Source organism: Urocitellus parryii, chromosome 4 (genome assembly GCF_045843805.1).
Source record: "Urocitellus parryii isolate mUroPar1 chromosome 4, mUroPar1.hap1, whole genome shotgun sequence".
Taxonomy (NCBI): Eukaryota; Metazoa; Chordata; class Mammalia; order Rodentia; family Sciuridae; genus Urocitellus; species Urocitellus parryii.
The window spans coordinates 101,271,220-101,290,659 of record NC_135534.1 but is presented as its reverse complement, the minus strand read 5'-3'; the positions used below and the strand labels follow the sequence as shown (position 1 = coordinate 101,290,659).

At 35.7% G+C, this 19,440-nt stretch overlaps 2 protein-coding genes across 5 annotated transcripts; one reads left to right on the top strand and one right to left on the bottom strand.

Moving 5' to 3' along the window:
• Positions 1–6,577: 6,577 nt before the first annotated feature.
• On the bottom strand, positions 6,578–15,070 carry Rbm7 (RNA binding motif protein 7). Of its 4 annotated transcripts, none has more exons than XM_026392587.2 (5): positions 14,989–15,070; positions 13,217–13,379; positions 12,216–12,303; positions 9,489–9,582; positions 6,578–8,086 (listed from the first exon to the last, which is right to left on the bottom strand). In XM_026392587.2, the coding sequence occupies exons 2-5, from the start codon at positions 13,275–13,277 to the stop codon at positions 7,724–7,726; spliced, it is 606 nt and encodes a 201-aa protein (XP_026248372.1). In that variant the 5' UTR covers positions 13,278–13,379; positions 14,989–15,070; the 3' UTR covers positions 6,578–7,723. The 4 variants fall into 4 exon arrangements, with proteins under 4 accessions (XP_026248372.1, XP_026248370.1, XP_026248371.1 ...); XM_026392585.2 differs by lacking the exon at positions 14,989–15,070 and adding an exon at positions 14,504–14,669; XM_026392586.2 differs by lacking the exon at positions 14,989–15,070 and adding an exon at positions 14,504–14,669 and having other exon boundaries at positions 9,489–9,579.
• Positions 14,928–18,237, top strand: C4H11orf71 (chromosome 4 C11orf71 homolog). Its single transcript, XM_026392588.2, has one exon. The coding sequence runs from the start codon at positions 14,932–14,934 to the stop codon at positions 15,289–15,291; it is 360 nt and encodes a 119-aa protein (XP_026248373.1). The 5' UTR covers positions 14,928–14,931; the 3' UTR covers positions 15,292–18,237.
• The last annotated feature ends 1,203 nt before the right edge of the window (positions 18,238–19,440 follow it).

Below are 19,440 nucleotides of genomic sequence, written 5' to 3'. Positions count from 1 at the left end.
CTACAATGAAAACTACAGAACACTAAAGAAGGCAATTGAAAAAAAAAAAAACTTAGAAAGATCTCCCTTGTTCTTGGATAGGCAGAGGTAATATTGTCAAAATGGCCATACTATCAAAACTGTTATACAGATTGAATGCAGTTCCTATTAAAATCCTGATGATGTTCATCACAGAACTCAAAAAAGCAATCATAAAATTCATTTGGAAAAATAAGAGACCCAGAATAGCCAAAGCAATCCTTAGCACGAAAAGTGAAGCAGGAGGCATCACAATACCAGACCTTAAACTATACTACAGAGCAACAGTAACAAAAACAGTATGGTATTGGCACCAAAATAGACATGTAGAGCAATGGTACAAAATAGAAGATAAAGAGACCAACACACATGAATATAGTTATATTAGACAAAGGCACCAAAAAACATACACTGGAGAAAGGACAGGCTCTTCAACAAATGGTGCTGGGAAAACTAGAAATCCATATGCAGCAAAATGAAACTAAACCTCTCTCTCACACATGCACAAAACTCAACACAAAGTGGATCAAGTACCTAGGAATTAGACCAGAAACCCTGCATTTAATAGAATAAAAAGTAGGACCAAATCTCCATCATGTCTGATAAGGCCTGATTTTCTTAACAAGAATCCTAAAGCACAAGAAATAAAATCAAGAATCAATAACACAGATGGACTCAAACTAAAAAGCTTCTTCTCAGCAAAAGACACAATCATTGAGGTGAAGAGAGAGCCTACAGTATGGGAGCAAATTTTTACCACATATATATCAGTAGATAGAGTACTAATCTCTAGGATATATAAAGAACTCAAAAACTCAATAAAAAATCCAATCAAGGGGCTGGGGATGTGGCGCAAGCGGTAGCGCGCTCGCCTGGCATGTGTGCAGCCCGGGTTCGATCCTCAGCACCACATACCAACAAAGATGTTGTGTCCACCGAGAACTATAAAATAAATATTAAAAATTCTCCCTCTCTCTCTCTCTCCTCTCTCACTCTCTCTTTAAAAAAATCCAATCAATAAATGGGCTAAGGAACTGAACAGACACTTCTCAGAAGAAGATATATATATGTGATCAACAAATATAAAAGAAATGTTAACAGCTTTAGTAATTAGAGAAATGCAAATCAAAACTACTCTAAGATTTCATCTCACCCCAGTCAGAATGGCAGGAATTAAGAATATAAGCTATAGTAAGTGTTGGAGAGGATGTAAAGGAAAAGATACACACATACATTGCTGGTGGGACTGCAAATTGGTGCAACCACTTTGGAAAGCAGTGTGGAGATTCCTTAGGAAATTTGGAATAGAACCACCATTTGACCCAGCTATCCCACTCCTCTGTCTATACCCAAAGAATTTAAGATCAGCATACTATAGTGACAAAGCCACACCAATGTTTATAGCAGCTGAATTCACAATAGCTAAACTGTAGAACCAACCTCGATGCCCATCAATAGATGAATGGATAAAGACACTGTAGTATACATAATGGAATATTACTCAGCATTAAAAGAGAATAAAATTATGGCACTTGCAGGTAAATGGATGGAGTTGGGAGAATATTATGCTAAGCAAAGTAAGCCAATCCCAAAAAACTAAAGGCTGAATGTTTTGTCTGATTAGTGGACGCTGATCTAAGATTGGCGGGAGGGGGGGAACATGGGAAGAATGGAGGAATTTGGGATTGGGCAAAGGATAGGGTTGGGGGGTTATGAGGATAGGAAAGATGGTGGAATGAGATGACAACATTACCCTAGGTACATACATGACTGCACAATGGTATGTCTCTATACTATGTACAACCAGAGAATTGAAATGTTGCACTCCAGTTGTGTACGATGAATTGAGATGCATTCTGCTGTCATGTACAATTAAGAAGGACAAATAAAAAATTTAAAAAATAATACTGATACAAACCTCTTCCCTTCCTGAGATTCTAGGATAAAGATTAGGTACTTTTTTGGAGAGATTCCTAGGAAGTTACAGTATGTACCCAGGGTTACGAAATTCTGTAGTAGATAGAAGAAAAAGAACAAAGGATAGAGGCTCAATATTATAAGCATATATATTTAAGAAAGAGAGCACAGCAGAAATGTGTGAAAATATAAGAGGAACTCCTAAAATCAAATGACAAAGAAATACTAACAATTAACCAGTACAAAAGACATACCTAATACTAATAAAATATTAATGAAAATAAGGATGTTGACAATAATAATAATATAAAACAAAATAGAATTAACTTGAAAATACATCAAGGATATTTTATATTCATAAAATTAATAGTGCATGATAAAGACATAACTTTTGCAACTAGCATAGCTTTGGCATGTATAAAGCAAACCTCACAGAAAAATGACAATGTTAACTAATCTCTCTCAAAATTAAGAGATGAGATAGCAACCTATTTAGTCTCTTTACAAGATTTTATCACAAAGGTCACATTCTCTATTCATAGGGCTATAAAATTAGAAACCACAACAGAAGACTGGAGAAGAATATAATTTCTAATTATGTTAGTCAGCTTTCCACTACTAACAGAATACATAAGAAAATGAACTTAAAAAGAGAAAAAACTTATTTTGACTAATGGGGGTTTCGGTCTATGCTTAGTTGTCCCTGTTGCTTCTGGGTGTATAGTAAGATTGTACCTAAAGGGGGAGGGGAGTACAGGGTATGGAAGGCCAGCAAAGAAAGAGGAAGAGATCCCCCTTTGAGGGAATGCTCCAAATGACCTAAATCCTCCCCTAGGCTCTACCACTTCCAAATAGTGTCAAGCTGAGAGTAAAGTCTTTAACATGTGGGCCTTTAAGTAGACATCCAGATCCAAATTATTGCAATAAATAAAAAGACTCCCTTTAATAACTCAAGGGCAAAAAAAAATCAAACCTAAAAATAGACATTTTGTGATAACTAGTGAGTACTCTTACATCAAAACCCAAGCATAAACTTCCATTTCTGACCAAGATAAAGTAACAGGAATCAGATATGCCCTCTTTCCTAAACTAATACAAAGGCAAAATACATTAAAACAAGACCCAGACATCAGGAACAGAAGACAATGAACCCTGAGAAATGAGAAACAAATGAGGTGAGTCCAATTGCCTCAGCTTGCTACCTTGAGGAGATTTTCAGGTTGTAGTCTAGAAGGGTTGGGCACGGGGTAGGCAGAGCCTGGGAAACTTCCTGAAATTGAGAAGAAACAGATGGGGGTCCAGGGAAACCGTGGCAGCTGGAATGCCCTACACTCAGAACTGAAGTGCGGTAAGCATGGGAAGGGAACTGCAAGAAACCCCAAAGGGTTTTCTCCAGTATTCTTAAGAGTACTGATTAGCGTATAGGTTTGAAAAATCTATACAAGGCTGGGGAAGGAATTTCCCCCGAAGAATTAGAAGAAACACACTCATCTAAGAACAGAATCAATGTCTGTTCTCAAACCAGAGTAGAAAATTTCATAACTCATAAGGCACCTATTAGAATATTCAGGAGAGTCTAGCCTCAGTAATTAACCTTGTACCAAATACTTTTTGAATACTACCAAGCAATATTAAAAGCAAATCTTGAAGGGAAACAACCGTTTCTATTTAACTTTAACTGTGTCCTAGAACAAAGTTCAAGAATACAAAAATATTAATCATCTAATATAGTAAAATTTAAAATGCCCAGCACATAATCAAAATTACAAGTGATACAAAGGAGTGGGAAAAATACATCCAATAGGAGTCTGCAAACCAATAAAAACCAACCCAGAACTAACAAGAATATAGAATTAGTATAGGCATTAAAAAGCGTTATAAACTGTATTGCCTACATTCAAAAAACTTAAGTAGAGACAGCAAAGATAAAGATCTGAATCCATCTTATGAAGGAAAAAACCTACAAGGTGTAAGATGATGAATATATAAATTATGGCTAATTGGACACCACAGAAAAAAGGATTAGTGAAGTTCAAGCATAGCAAGGCAAACTATTCAAAATGAAACATGAATAGGAAAATTAATTTGAGAGCTGGGGATGTGGCTCAAGCGGTAGCGCGCTCGCCTGGCATGCGTGCGTGCTGCCCGGGGTTCGATCCTCAGCACCACATACAAAGATGTTGTGTCCACCGAAAACTAAAAAAAATAAACAAAAATTCTCCCTCTCTCTCCCTTTCCCTCTTTAAAAAAAAAAAAAAAAAAAAAAAACAATTTACTCTGGAACACATGAAGCAATCTCAGATAAATGCAATTGGAGTTCCCAAGGAAAGTATACCAAAAAAAAATTCAAATCATGGCCAAAATTTGATGAAACTATAAACCTACAGATGCATGCAGCTCAATGTAGTGTAAGCATAAATGACACAAACAAAAGTACATCAAAGCACATTATGATCTATTGCTCAAAACCAGCCAGAGAAAAATGACACATTATATACCCAATAGCAGATAAGTAAAAGCACAATGGAGCAACATTTAAGTATTAAAAAAAATTTTAAATCCAACTTAGAATTCTATACCCAGCAAAAACGTATTTTGAAAATCAAAGTGAATGACACTTCAAACCTGCATATGAGAAATATTAAAGGAAGTTTTTCAGGCAGAAGATTAATATCAAAGTATAAATTGATCTAGATAAAGAAGTGAAGAGCTTCAGAAATAGTAGCTATGGGAATAATAGGGTTTTTTTTTTTTTTCCCCCCTTATTGGAGTCTCCCTGAAGTCATTGTAACAAAAGTAATACTACCATGGGGAGCTTTTAACAAAAATAAATGTAGAATGTATGTCAGTAGTACAGCCTCTCACAAGTAAGTATGGTGGGAACATAAAAAATAATCAGGAACTAATAAGAGACTATAAGTAGAAACATAGGGAGTTTTATGAAATAAACACTATATTCAACTAAACAATAAATTTGGATAAAGGAATGGTTTTCTAGAAATGTAAATTATCCAAATTGACTCCTGAGAAAGTAAAAAATCTGTATAGATCAGTGATCATAGAGAAAATTGAGACAAGAATTAAAGAGCTACTTCTAAGGCAGAGCCACATAATTGTATAAATGAGCTCAAAAAAATCTTGAATAGATTCAGTTATCCCCTGGACTTAGAAATAAGATAAGCTTACCAATTCATTTTACAAAGTTAATAGAACCATAATTCCAAAACCAAATTAATACACAATTTTTGAAAATCTTTGTCATTCATAATTACAGATTTACAACTTACTGAAACTGAAACCTGAGAAAATTAATAGATCTAAGAATGAATTTGAAGCAAAAAATATATCATTTTAAGACAGAATGCAACTATGATTCAGGTTTATGCAATCTATTCAAAAAAGTTTGTTAAATTCTCATTTTCCTTACTCAATTAACTGACCATTGTTCTTTCTTTGTATCAGAAGTTCATCAATATTATATATATGCCAAGTCTTGGATTCTGGAAATTCTTATCTGGTGAATAAGATATGATAGGTCACTGTCTTCATAGAACTGTCTGAAGGAAGATAAAATTGTAGTACAGTAAAAAGTCTTTAATAAGAAATACAAGGCACTATAGGAATACATAAATTGACAATCTAGATTTTGGAGTTCTGGAAGGGCTCTCTAAAGGAAGTCATGCTTCAACTGATCAGTGGACAGTTCCTGAGGGCTAATGAGGCAGAGTGATGAGAGGGGATTGAAGTAGGCAGAAACCAAAGTGAGGGGTCATATTAGGTTAAGAATTTCATATTTAAAGAGGCCTTGGAGGTGTAATTCAGGTAAATCACAAAAGATTTATATCCCCAAGTTTTACAGTATATAAAACAAATTTGAGGCAGGCTGGAAGGAAAAAAGAGAGTGCTGTTGGAATAATCCTGTTCAGATGATTGCCCATTCTACCATGGTGGCAATGGATATGGAAAAAGTGGTATAAAAATTGATTGGATGGGGAATGGTGGAGTCGATTTGGGGGCTATTCCAGTAGGGCTGTCTCATTCTGTTGCTTTACATAGTATTCGGTTTGGTTATTTTCAACTAGGTGAAATAAGTGAAAAAGATTCACTGGAACTTCAAGGGTTCCCTAAAAAGCTACCATAAGAGAAAATGATTATTCAAAGACAAGAACATCTGTGAATAAAATGAAAAGATCTGAACCATAAAGTGCAGAAAAGCAGTACTATCATTATCTTCAAATCTACTGAATAAGTTTTCATATCGGCAAGACACCTGAAAATAACAGGCTCAATGGAAACAAATCCTACTATTAAACTGCTTAAGCCAACAAATACTTTCTTCTTAATTCTGTGCCAAGTAGTCACACAGCCCCATTTACCTACGCACAGAACTGAACATCCTAGAGACCAGGGAGAGTAACTAGTTTATTGTACTCCAAACTATATACCAAAGGTCACTGAAACCTAAATCTAAATTACCAACTTCAGTATCTACAAGAAATAAACTTCAAGATGGTCTCAGTTAAAGATTGACCACCACCAACTAAACAATTATTGAATAAAAGTATGTTACCTACTTAGTAATTGTCTCTGAAGTTAGTGATGCCAAAAAAAGAAGAAAAAGACAAAAGACACCACACTCCTTTTTGTTTTTAATATATTAAAAAGCAACATAGTACAAATGGTGTGGTATTAAAAAGGATTCAGATTTTTCAGGAACGAATTTTTATAAACATTTCTTCAATGAAAGGGAAACAGCATCTTGATACATAAAAGTTTGGTTAAACAATTTGATTTTAAAATTTTAAAACCAGAAAATGTTAACATTACATTCTTTTCCAATATTCAAACAAAAAAAGAGTGAACTGTACAATCTCCTTGATAATAAAATGTGTCTTTGTATTCACATCCTGGGAACATTGAAAATGTTAAAATTTCTAAAGTCTGAGTGACAGATGCAGCACTTAAAGGCTTCATGAATTTTTTCCCCAAAGACAGTATTTTCAGTAAAACATTTTTCCATTTTATCTGACTATGCACTGATATTTTTTGTTCTTCCTGAAAAAGATTTATACTAACACTGTAATTTTTAATGTAAAAATATACATGTAAAGATATTTCATTTCCTGAGACCAGTCATACAACATGATTGAATGAACAAATTCTATAATTTTAGACTGAAATAATATGTGTACATTTATATGTTCAATTGGGGTAAAACTCAAAAAAGCATGTCATAGAATTTACACTTTTAAATTCTCTCAGTTATGCAATATGATTTATCCCCAAACTTAACCCAATAAGCGTTCTCAAATAAAATGTCAATAAAATGTATCACTGAAAAGAAAGTTTTTTTCTAATTTATTAACAAAATACAGATAGCCTTTGCAGACTATCAAGTTGGATGTTGTTATATACACCAAAATCTGATTCACTAACAAACTGCAATACAAAAGGACAACAGATAATTAAAATATTTGCTTTATAATACAACCACTCTATACAATTCACCCTTCCTAAACTACCTAAAATGAGTAGGAATTGTGGCATTTCTTTTCCATAAAACCCTTTCCTCTTCATAAAGCCCTGAGGTGAAAGGTTATTAATGTAATAAAATTGAAACCACAATTCTTCTCATTTCTGTATTAAACTGTAGCTCTAGGTTTTAAAAAACTTATAAAGAAATGTGGCAACTTGTAAAGCTGCTTTATAGTTTTTCAAAATATTTCCATACCAACTTAGTCAAACAGGCCTAAAATGATCCCATGAAACAATGTCCGTTTACTAACAGTTAGTGTCGAGAGGAGCGCCATTTTCCATCTCTACTGCTGTCTCTTCTGTTATCATACTCATGGCTCCAGCCATCATGATTCCTATCTTCATAGAAGAAATCATCTCTGTTTCCTCTGTAATGATGATCAGATCCATGATCAGTATAACGTTGTTCGCGGCTATAATGTCTATCTGAAAGGTAAGGATGAGAATTCTGTCTGACTTTACGCTGTGATGATGATGCATCTTGGCGCCACTGGGAACTTGAAGACTGATTGAAAGTATGATTATGTGACTGAACTGATGGTGAAAATCCTGACTGATCCACATGTGAAGACCCAAATTTCCCACCATATGACATCTGTCTCAAAACATTGTTCATCTGAAGAAAGAAGAAAAAGAAATGTTAACTGCAAATACTTCTAGATATCAAAGCTAATATATATTTGGTCACAGTTAACCAAAGTGACAATGAAAGAAAAGCAAAATCATTCTTGCCTACACAGAATCTGTATTAAACCTAACAATACAATAGCCTCAATCATCCCACTGTATACCTATAAGATACTTATAAATACTTCATCTTGCCCTCAAGAATACAACTTGGGAAGAGCACATATAAAATGACCATGTAAGTCACTGCGTAATGAACATATAAAGAATTGAGACCTCAGTATCATCAAGAAAGGCTTCATAAAAGTGGCCTATGATGTATTAAAAGAACAGATGGAGTAATTTAAGGAAAATGTTTCAAGGGGAAGGTATGGAAGGAAAGAAAATTGTAAAGATAATAGGGAAACACAGAATGGGTTCAAAGAACAAATAATTCTGGCTGAGACAGGTTACAGATCTTAGAAGCAATTAACAGTTCTAGAAGTTAAGGTTTAGAAGGGTTTATTGGAATAAGACAATGGATATGACTAGTGAATAAGTTAAGAGAACACTAATGAGGGGAAAATGGAGGCATGGTAAATGACTAGGCCAATTAGTTTCCAAACTCTGCCTTTGGATACTTATTTTGCAGACCATTAAAATATAAAAACCTGTGGGAAAACAAAAAGAAAGAAATAAACTTAAGAACTATGGCAAATAAACAAGCAAAATGAAGGACATGTTCAAATAAGTGGAAACAAAGATGAAACACTAAAGGACAGTCTTACTGTGATTTTATTATAAAAAAGACTACAATGTTCAAGGCTGGTCAAGAAGACTGAAGTATATTAAAATATTTGAGGAAGTTTATAAGAAGTCATTCGGGACACACACAACAAGAGCTTCAGAGACTGACTCACCTATAGTTATATATACACACAGACACAAACACACACTAATGATGGTTGAAAAGAAATACAAAAGAAAATGTAGGGGCTGGGGTTGTAGCTTAGTGGCAGAGCGCTTGCCTAGCATGCGTGAGGCACTGGATTCAATACTCAGGACCACATAAAAATAAATAAATAAAGGTATTGTGTTCATCTACAACTAAAAAATATATATTTAAAAAAAATCTTAAAAAAGAAAATGCAGTTTTACTTCTACCTTCAGATTTCTAAATATGTGTCAGCCCAATGAAAACTAAAATGAAAAAAATTTATAAAGATCATGCTAGTTTAACAAAAATTTGAGGAAAAAGTTAATACTAAGAATTTCAAAAGATAATTTTGCCTAAAAGACCTAAGTAATGAAACCTCCAATAAAGTTAATTAAAAACAATTATCTGATATAACATGAATATTTAAAAGTGTTTTTTTTAAGGCAACTCAAAAGTTGAAAAAATATCAGCCTACCACTGCTTGTCTCTGATAATTTTCTGGAGAAGAAAATGATCTCTGTATTACTTGTGCCGATGCTGTCACGTTATCCACAGTCCTTTCATACCTGCTAAAAATAAGAAAACCAAACATATAACCATTCATTCAACAAATATTTACTCAACACCAATCATAAGCAAGACACAGTTCTCAAAGATGTAAATGAACAAAACAGACAAGGTATGTGCACTCATAGCACTAAGAGAAGAACACAGACAGAAGGGTATTTTCACTTGATTATAAGTGATATAACATGATTAAAGACCCTGGGGATGGGAGGTGAAAAAGGAAGTTTTATTTTAGGTAAGTTGGTCAGGGACCACCTTTCCAGAAAGGACACATTTGAAGTGAGAGCCAAATAACAAGATCATCTGGAGGGAAAACATTCCCACCTGAAGAAGGAATAGTGTGAGGAACCAAATTCATTTATAAAACAGATTTTACTGATACGTAAGCATGATTCTTTTGTTTTTTGTCTTATCTGTGACTATCTTCATATTGCAATGGCAGAGACACAGACTATACGGCCTGTAAAGTCTAAAATATTAACTATCTGATCTTTCATAGAAAAAAATCTTGTCAATCTCTGAGCTAATGCAAAGGTCCATACTGAGAACTAAAATGGGAAAATCTGATTGATTACATAAAGATAAGAGAAATAGAATAAAAAAGTGATTGAATGTAGACTTGTGGCTTAAAAAATTGGGTAAACATTTACTGTGACATGAAAGATAAATAGCTTTTGGGTGGTAAGAAATTAAGAGTTCTATAACATACATAAGATTTTATATTATTTAAAAATATGTCTTTCTGGGGCTGGGATTGTGGCTCAGCGGTAGAGTGCTCGCCTAGCACAGGTGCAACCTGAGTTCGATTCTCAGCACCACATAAAAATAAAGGCATTGTGTTGTGTCCATCTACCAAAAAAAAAAAAAATCTCTCTCTAAAAAAAAAATTCTTTGAAATCAAATAACCAATTTGGCAAATTATAAGACAAATCAATTGGTATCTTAAGTCACATTATTTATCAGTGTACTAGATATATATACTATAAACATTCTAGCCTTTAATGAAAACTATTTAACTTATATGTTATTCTAAGAATTTCTAGAGGGGAAAAACATTATTTTTCTTTCTCCACCTGGTAGATCTTTAAAGATACCATAAAAGTGGATGGAGATGCTTTGAATTCCAACTGAACTAGAAGTGTTTAAACACCATAAATTATTTAAGCTGCTAAGAAGGATTGAGACATTACTATTTTTAAATGTGGTTCATTTACAATTCCACTATATCTTTCACTATCTCTTCATAGCCATCCAATTCCTTCTAGCTCCTGCCACCACCTTAATCCAAAACACCAACTCTGCCTCAATGATCTCCTTGCTACATTGCTATTTATAACAATACCCTGCTATGGAGAACTTCCTATATGGTCTATTTTCACTCATGTCATTTCTAATTCATTCTCCCATTGTGACTAAACAACCCTTCAAACTTGCTCCTATCACTACCTATTTCAATGCCTTCGTACTGTTTTTATGATAAAATCCTCCAATCTTGATTACAGCTATAAGAAAGACCTTCAGCCTCTAGCTAATTCACCAATATCACCTACTTTCCATTTTCACTATGATCTAAGTACACTGACTTCTTTCAGTTCCTCATTCATCTATAACATCTCTTGCTGTTAAAACTTTCTCAAAGTACTTTCTATTTCTTCTCTAGAGAACTAATTATAGTAATTAGTCACAAAAATATATATTTGTGTCTTCATCTTGACTTTTAAGCTCCATTTGACAATATGTCAATAGTGGCAGGGCTCAATCATGCTGACTAGATTTGAATCCAGCACACTGATTAAGAGAAGTTCAAACTTGGCCAAGAAAAACCTTTATTTCTCCCCCCCCCATATAAGGCATGATAAAATAATCCCTACCTCATAAGACTATTGTGAGGAATACATGAGATCATATATACGCATGTTCTTAATGAAGAACAAGACACACAGCATGGTATTTGTTAAATTTTTCTTGAATGAAGCCCATTATGACTAAGTAACAGCTCTATGGAATAAAAAATTACCTGCATAAAATAGCGTCCCCCCAAGCAAACAAAATAAATGTATTTAAGTAAATATGGTCCCTTTTCTAAACAAGATTTTAGAGATCATAAATTCAACGGCTTTTCCTTAAAAAGGATAGGACCAGAGAAATGAGTAGGTCAAAATTGTGTAATCAGCAGAAGAAGACCTGGACTCCAATTTTATGAATTCTTAGTTCAGTAGTCTGTTCATTAATCAATATGGGTAGAGGCAGACCTAGACTCCCAGTTCTATGAACTCAGTCTCATATACAGTCCACTAAATCAGTATTTTAAAACTATAACCAATAGTGGTCATAAAATTAATTTGAAAATTTAAAAGATGAAATAAAATGGAGTACAGAGTGTATGGCAAAAGTAAGGTAAGTAACATTTTGAGAAATTTTGTTTCAATTGTACACAAGTATGCGTGGGTATGGGTATGTCTTCACAAAACAATATGAATTTTTAAGATTATATATAATGTGTCTGCCTACAGTCCACTTAAAATTGGCAGATATAATGACAATAATCCAACATGGCAAGTAAAGAGGAGCACAACGAAGGAGTTACTCACTCATTACCTGAGAAATTACTTTAACAATAAATGAGAAATATTACCTGCTAGGAGATGTAGAAGTAGGACTTGAATTTCCAACATGATGCTGGGAATATGACAAACTGACATCCTGTGAGGCATGACTACTTCCTAAAATGAAATAATTTGAAAAATTATAAGTAGTAGAAAACTTAAATGTGAAATTTTGTCTCAACCGCAAACACAGTTTAAAAAGAGAAAAATATCAATTGCAGACTGGTTTACAATTTCATCAGAATAAAAATTACAAATGTATGTTATCAGATAAGCAACACATCGCATTCCAAACAAGGTACTGTTTTATGTATAAATGTCCAGTCTGGGGCTGGGGTTGTGGCTCAGTGGTAGAGCGCTTGCCTCCCATGTTGAGGCACTGGGTTCGAGTCTCAGCACCATAAATAAATAAATAAATGTCCATCAACAACTAAAAAAAGATTGTTTAAAAATTCTAAAAAAAACCATCAATATCCAATCTGGCCATAATATTTCTAAACCTCCCTCCACCCCTGCACCAAATTTAACACATAGGAAGTTCCATCCACACAAGATTAAGATTAAAATTGGAAAATGTAAATTTCAAAACAGCCAGGATCAGGAGATAATCCTTGCTTCACATAAGAGAATGGGTCCAAACTCAACTCTAATAATAAACCTTATATGTTCTTTTCCCTAATCCAAATGGAATTTTAAACTCATTTTAAAATTCTGACTTTCAAAATCCATGTGTTAATGTTACCCATTGTCAGGGAAAAGTATTCTACTCATAAAGCTTACAAAAGCATTTTCACCCAGAACAGAGGTTCTTTACATTTTAATACACTTTAAAATACACACACATACGGGGTAAAAGCGGGAGTTCATAATCCACTTGAATCAAACCGTGTAATATGATGTATTAAGAACTATGTAATGTTATGAACGACCAATAAAAAAAAAAAAAGAGAAAAAAAAAATAAAATACACACACACACACACACACAGCAGCAAACAACCCTTCTTCCCCTAACATCATTGAACAGTTTACCTGATCTAAATTGAATTTTGATGGGCCTTCCAAAAAGTTTGATTCCATTAAGAAGATTCATAGCATAAGGAACAGATACTTCATGTTTGAAATTCACAAATGCAAACTGCTTTGGTTTACCATCCTTATCTTTTGGAATTTTCACCTTTATTACTGGCCCAGCCTATAAACAAAAAGTGTTTAGAATTTTAAAAGGCACTTCAGGAAAATATCCAAATTTTATAAATAAAAAGAGATTACGAAGGTTAAAAACAACTTAAATGTAATCAGGAACTTTAAGAAAAGGGATACATGTGGATTTCCATTTTGGTTTGGAGTAAAAATTCTACAACTGAAAATTAGATTCACTTATTTGGAGATGGGGAGTCCACAAGGACTCACTTTAGTTTTAAGGATGCCCACAAAGAAACACAATCACTAATTTTACATTTCAAAGCACTGTGGATGACTTTAACAAAGTGCCCATCAGTTATCATTTTTCCCCTTCATGAAAATGAACAAGAACAAGAGAAAGTTATTTTCTCAAATCAAAAAATTCACTTTGTATCCATTTATCAAACATTACCAGTTACTGGGTGATAGGGCTGAGAAAAACAGGATACTTAAAATTTTTCGCACATTTTAACACAGAAGCACTACAATAGTGCTTTTCTAGGGTGTTTGTTTTTGTACCAGGGATTGGATCAGGGCGATTAACCACTGAGGCACATTCCAGCCCTTTTTATTTTGAGATAGGGCCTCGCTCAATTGCTGAGGCTGGCCTCAACCTTGGTATGCTCCTGCCTCAGCCTCCCGAGTCAATGGGATTGCAAGCGCGCGCCATCAATGCCCGGCTTCTACGGTGATTTTGTGGGCTTTCAAAATGTTTTAATAATCTTGCAATTTATAAGCAACTTAAATATAAACAGACACTGACACAGAAACTGAAATCTAATGTCCGAGGTAGGCGAACCAAACAGAAACCACCTTAAAGGGAAGAAGAGGAAAAAGGGAAAGTCATATTCAACGAAGACACGTTCAGTCCCTTAGGTCCCGTAACTCCTTACCACTGAAGGGGTGCCTGCAGATTCCTCCACTACCTGTCGTAGCCCCTCTGGCTTCAACTACTTATGGTTCTTCCAATAGAGAGCCACCCTCACTTCCCGACGGCGTCCTCGACTCGCATACAGCCCACCTGGGTGCCCTGACTGACGGCCGAGCTCGCGCGAGGAAAGTAGGGTTTCCGTTGGGCCAGGCTCTAGGCGAGCCAGAAAACCAAAGTCAAGGGGGCTGACCCCAGCCGCTCACCTGGTGGAAAAGCTCGAAAAGTAGTTCCTCTGTCACTTTAGTTTCAAGGTTGCCGACAAAGAGAGTGCGGTCCGCCTCCGCTGCCGCCGCCCCCATCTCAACGACGCCCCCTCCCCACCCAGGCCGAAGGGTCGGGTCCAACGCACCCACTGCGCACTCTCGGAAACCTTACGCCTTGCGGAGAAGCGTCATGACGTAAACGTCCATCACGTTCGCTCGCGACCGGCGTCGGCGTACGCGGCGGGTGACTGCGCATGCTCGAGAGGAGAGGCCTCCTTAAATCGGCTGCTTCGGGCGTTGAGTTGTTGGTTATGGCTTCCGGTAAAGTTAGTGCCCTAGTCCGAGAGGGGCCAGACTGATCTGCGGCTCTGCGAAAGGACTGCCTTGACCGACCCACATACCGTAAACACTGCAGGCAGTGTTTGAAAATGGCACGGAACTATGTGTCCCTGGCCGCCGGCGATCAAGGGAACAGGGTGGCTTACCCCTCGTCCCACAGCGATCTCAGAGAGTTGGCGATGTTCTCTGGAGACTGTTCCCTCGCTGCCAGGGCTGGAGCGATTCGCCCTGCACCTCGCCAGACAGCTCGACCTAGCATTCGGACCCAGAGCCGTCGAATGCCTCGCTGCGGCCTGAGCCCGACCCGCCTTACAAAGGGAAGGGAACCGGAGACCCGCAGCCGAAGCCGCCAAGCCAGATTCTCACCTTACCCAGTCCGTGGGGTCAAACTCGATCTCCGAAGAAGTGTGCTGCAACAGCGTCTGGCATTTGGAAATGTTACAGCTTGAACTTCAGTTTAAAAGCAAATGCCTCCCCTCAATTAGCTTGCAAACAAGTCCTCTTTTAAAATCCTTTCTTGGTGTAACCGCATTTTTATTTTTAGAGATATGCGCTTTTGTTTAATAGAAAATTGCGTATGTAGGGGTTTGTTAATGTTATCACACGTTTACTATGGTTAACTCAGGAAGAAGACAGAAAGGATTTTCTTCTTTGGTAATTACAAACCCGAGCAACAATATTCACTTTTTGTTTACACAATTACTGTTTGGGGTCAGAATTCTCCGATTTCCACGACCTTACCCAGCTAGTTCCCCTACTTTGAGAATATAATTCGAGCCTCCTTAACTGGCATATCCCAGACTCTTTAACTTGTGTTGGTGAAAAATAATCGTTTTTATTAGACTAGCTTATCCTTTCATCTCTTCCCCAGCACTTAACATCTTCAATATTCTCTTTCTTGTTGTTGCTGTTATTTTTGTACCAGGATTGAATCCAGGGAGGGCTTAACCACCCAGCCACATTCTCACCTTACCCTTTTTATATTTTATTTTGAGACCCAGACCCTAACCCTACCCCTAAATTGCTGAGACGGGCACCTATCCTGCTTCAGTTTACTGGGCCGCTGGGATTATAGGCGCGCAACTCTGCATACTGAAAGACAAAACACAACACCTAAACCTTCAGTGTTATTAAGGTGATTTGCATTTCCTTTGCCAAAGACTCCAAATTAATTTTCCTATTTTTCATTTTGTTTGCTTTCAATCCAAGCTCCTTAATCTTAATCTGCTGTTGCAAAACTGACTGCTGGAACATCAGTCCTACGGATTCCTCTCATTTGGTATCTATTCATATTTCTTTGAAATTTCTTACCTTTACTCCTTCAAGCATACAAAAATATTTGGGAATCTTCTCTGTGATAAACACTGTGGATGAGCTTTATGCAATCCTGACATCTAGATCAAGGAGTATATTCTTAATGGAGAGGCTAATAAATCAACGCATAATCACTACATTGGATGTTCATTAGGTTCACTAATAAAAATAAGTATTGGTTGCAATGGCTTCCCATACTATTGCACTATTCTTGGTCTGGCTGATTGTTCCTTTGCTGATATCTTGTTCTCTTAATCATGTATTCCCCAAGGTTTAAAGAATGTTATTGGGAGAATGTGTGTTAGTTGTTATTTGGATTTTATATTTTGTTCTGTTTTGGTACTGAGGGTTGAACCTGTGAGAGCTTTACCACTGAGCTATATCCCCAACCCTTCTTATTTTTTATTTTGAGATGGTGTTGCTAAGTTGCTGAGGCTGGCTTTGAACTTGCCATCCTCCTGAGTAACTTGAATTACAGGTGTTCACCACCATACCTGGTGAGAAAGTGAGTTTTTAAATGCCATTTTTAATGCAATTAAAAATTTTTCTCAGTATATTCTTGTTTGTGTAGACTTCCTTCAAATAATTATGTTCAAATAAAATTGTCACACTACACAGTAATTTGTTAGAATCCCATCTTAAGATATAACTGGAGAACTTCTATAAGAATAATTAATATAATTAATAAAGGGAGAAATCTAGAAACCAGGTCATAGGAAGGATGATTGACTACCTTTTGTTGAGTGTAACATGCAAGGCAATATGCCAGGAGCTATTAGTCTTTTTATTTTTTATGATTTTGAGGATTTAGTCTGTGCTTAACTGCTGTCTGCATTAGGCACTTAGAATCAAGAAGTGAACAAGATAGATAAAGTCTCTGCTCTGTTGTTATGTATGTTATTTGATTCGCAGGGCAACCTGTGAAAAGGATATTATACTTGTAATTTTTGTTGCTGAAAGACAGCCCAAAAGAAATGAAGTGAATTTTTCTGAGATCATATAGCTAGTAAATGATAGTCTTTCAGCATTCAACTAGAATTCCTTGTCTGAAACATGCAAGGAAATAATCCAAATGACCATTTTCTCAGTTTTTCAAAAGATAACATATAGCACTATTCCAGATAATCTAAAAAGAACTTACTTTACAGCGCACAGTGGTTGCCTTAGGCTGAGCATTATGAAAGTTACAGTTGAGAGAAGAATCCCAATTATGTACTATATGCTGGGGAAGAATAGTAAAACTGAAAGTAAGGAGGACTTTCCTAAAACTTAGAATGTCTAATAATGGAAAATACCATCTCAAAAGGTAAGAAATTAACTGCCAGAAAGTTCAAATGGAGGCTAAATCTTGTCAGGATTTTATCAAAGCTTTCCTCATAGTGAAAACCAGGACTAGGTGACTTCTTTGGTCCCCATTTAATCTATAATTTTATACTTTTAAAAAACTGTTAAAATTGGAAATGGGGAACTGAGATATAAAGAGGGCTGGGGATATGGCTCAGTTGGTAGAGATATAAGAGAAAAATTATATATGGTACATAAATTGATTCTGTCAGCAAATCATGACAGAGTGCTATTAATTAGAGGCAACAGGTAGATCAGTTGGCTCATATAATCATCGCCTAGGACATCATTTGGCATTAAATTGTCTTTGGAATATATTCCTTAAATCAGAGAAGGGGCTAATGCTTGTAAATAAAAGAACAAAATCTGGCTTAAGAGTACCCCAAAGAGCACAAGAGCAAAAGGGGACCAACAGGGAGTGACTTCATTTCTGTTTGTTCTGGCTTGTGGTCATCAGCAATAGGGCTTTGGTTGAGGAAATGTGGATGTGCCAGAAAAGGATAAAACGATGTGGTTTGTTGTATTTTGTTTACTTGGCAAGAGGAGAACCTTGTTCACATAAATGCTCCATTATTTTAAGTCTGAATCAATGGCTGTCTAAATTCTTGTTCTTAACATCTGTAGTAGCATGCAAGTTGCAGTATGTTCTTCTAATCACAAAGGCTTTATTGTGAAAGCAGGAACCACTATAAGCCTCTTTCAGTGAAACTGCCCAAAGCAAAAACAAAGTTTTATAAGAGCAGACCATATTAAAAATATATCCACATATTAGTGAAGAAAATGAATTTTCATTTAATATCAGTGATATATGTTATGACATATTGTCATTCTAAAATAAATGAATTAAAAGATTAAAAAGCCATTGTAACTGCCTGTTTTTTTTTTTTTGTTGTTGTTGTTCTTTTTTCCCCCCTACTTATTGCATCATTCTGAGCAACTACCTAGCATTTGTTGAAGTGGATTCCTATTAGGATATTCTTTTTAAGAGTTTCACTAAAACTCTTAAAAAGAATGTGTTTTAAATATAGAAAAAAAGGACACAAATTAGATTTTCCTTCAGTAGCCAAATTTAGTGGTAAGTAAAACTTTAAGAGGGATGAGTTGGAAGAAAGGAGGGAGGAAAATCCTGCAAGAAGGAAGAGTAAGTGCTAATCAGGATACTCAACTGTTTCCAGCAAAACAGTCTTTCATTCCTTCAGTGAATTTGTCCAGATCCCACAAAGAGATCTGAACAAAGATACAACTCTTGATATTCCCAATTTCTATAAGTTTCCCCATTTTCCTACCCTATGAAATGTTTAAGTTCCAACACCTATGAATCCTTACTGCCTATCCTAACCTTGTTGCCCATGTCAATTCAGTTGCAAAATTCTGCTCAGTTCATTTTCAAGATGTATTTATGCTATGATCCTATAATTACTTTCATCATCTGAAATATATTTACTATGCTGTTTCTCCCCCTCTTTATCCTGAATGTAAATAGCTCCTGGATGAATGACTTAAAGTACATCCCTGATCACATAGTTACTACTCCAGTGTCTCCCAAAGTCTGTTATAGAAAACATCCACTAGAAATGCAAGGTATTTCTTTGAAAAAGACACAGGACAATAAATTTAACAAGTGACATAAATGTAAAATTTTTACGTAACCAACTTTCTTCCTAAAGAGGGTCTTTTCTTTCTTTTTTTTTTCATTTTTTTTTTAGTTGTTGATAGATCTTTATTTTACTTACTTGTATGTGGTGCTGAGAATCGAACCCAGTGCCTCACACATGCCAAGAAAGTGTGCTACTGTTGAGCCACAGCCACAGCCACAGCCCTCTGAGGAGGGTCTTTTCTATAGAAGCATAATTAGAAATACTGCCACTAAATGAGATCCAACTTTTCAGATATTAGAAATATATTTTTATATATATTTTAAGCTCACAGAACAACAACAA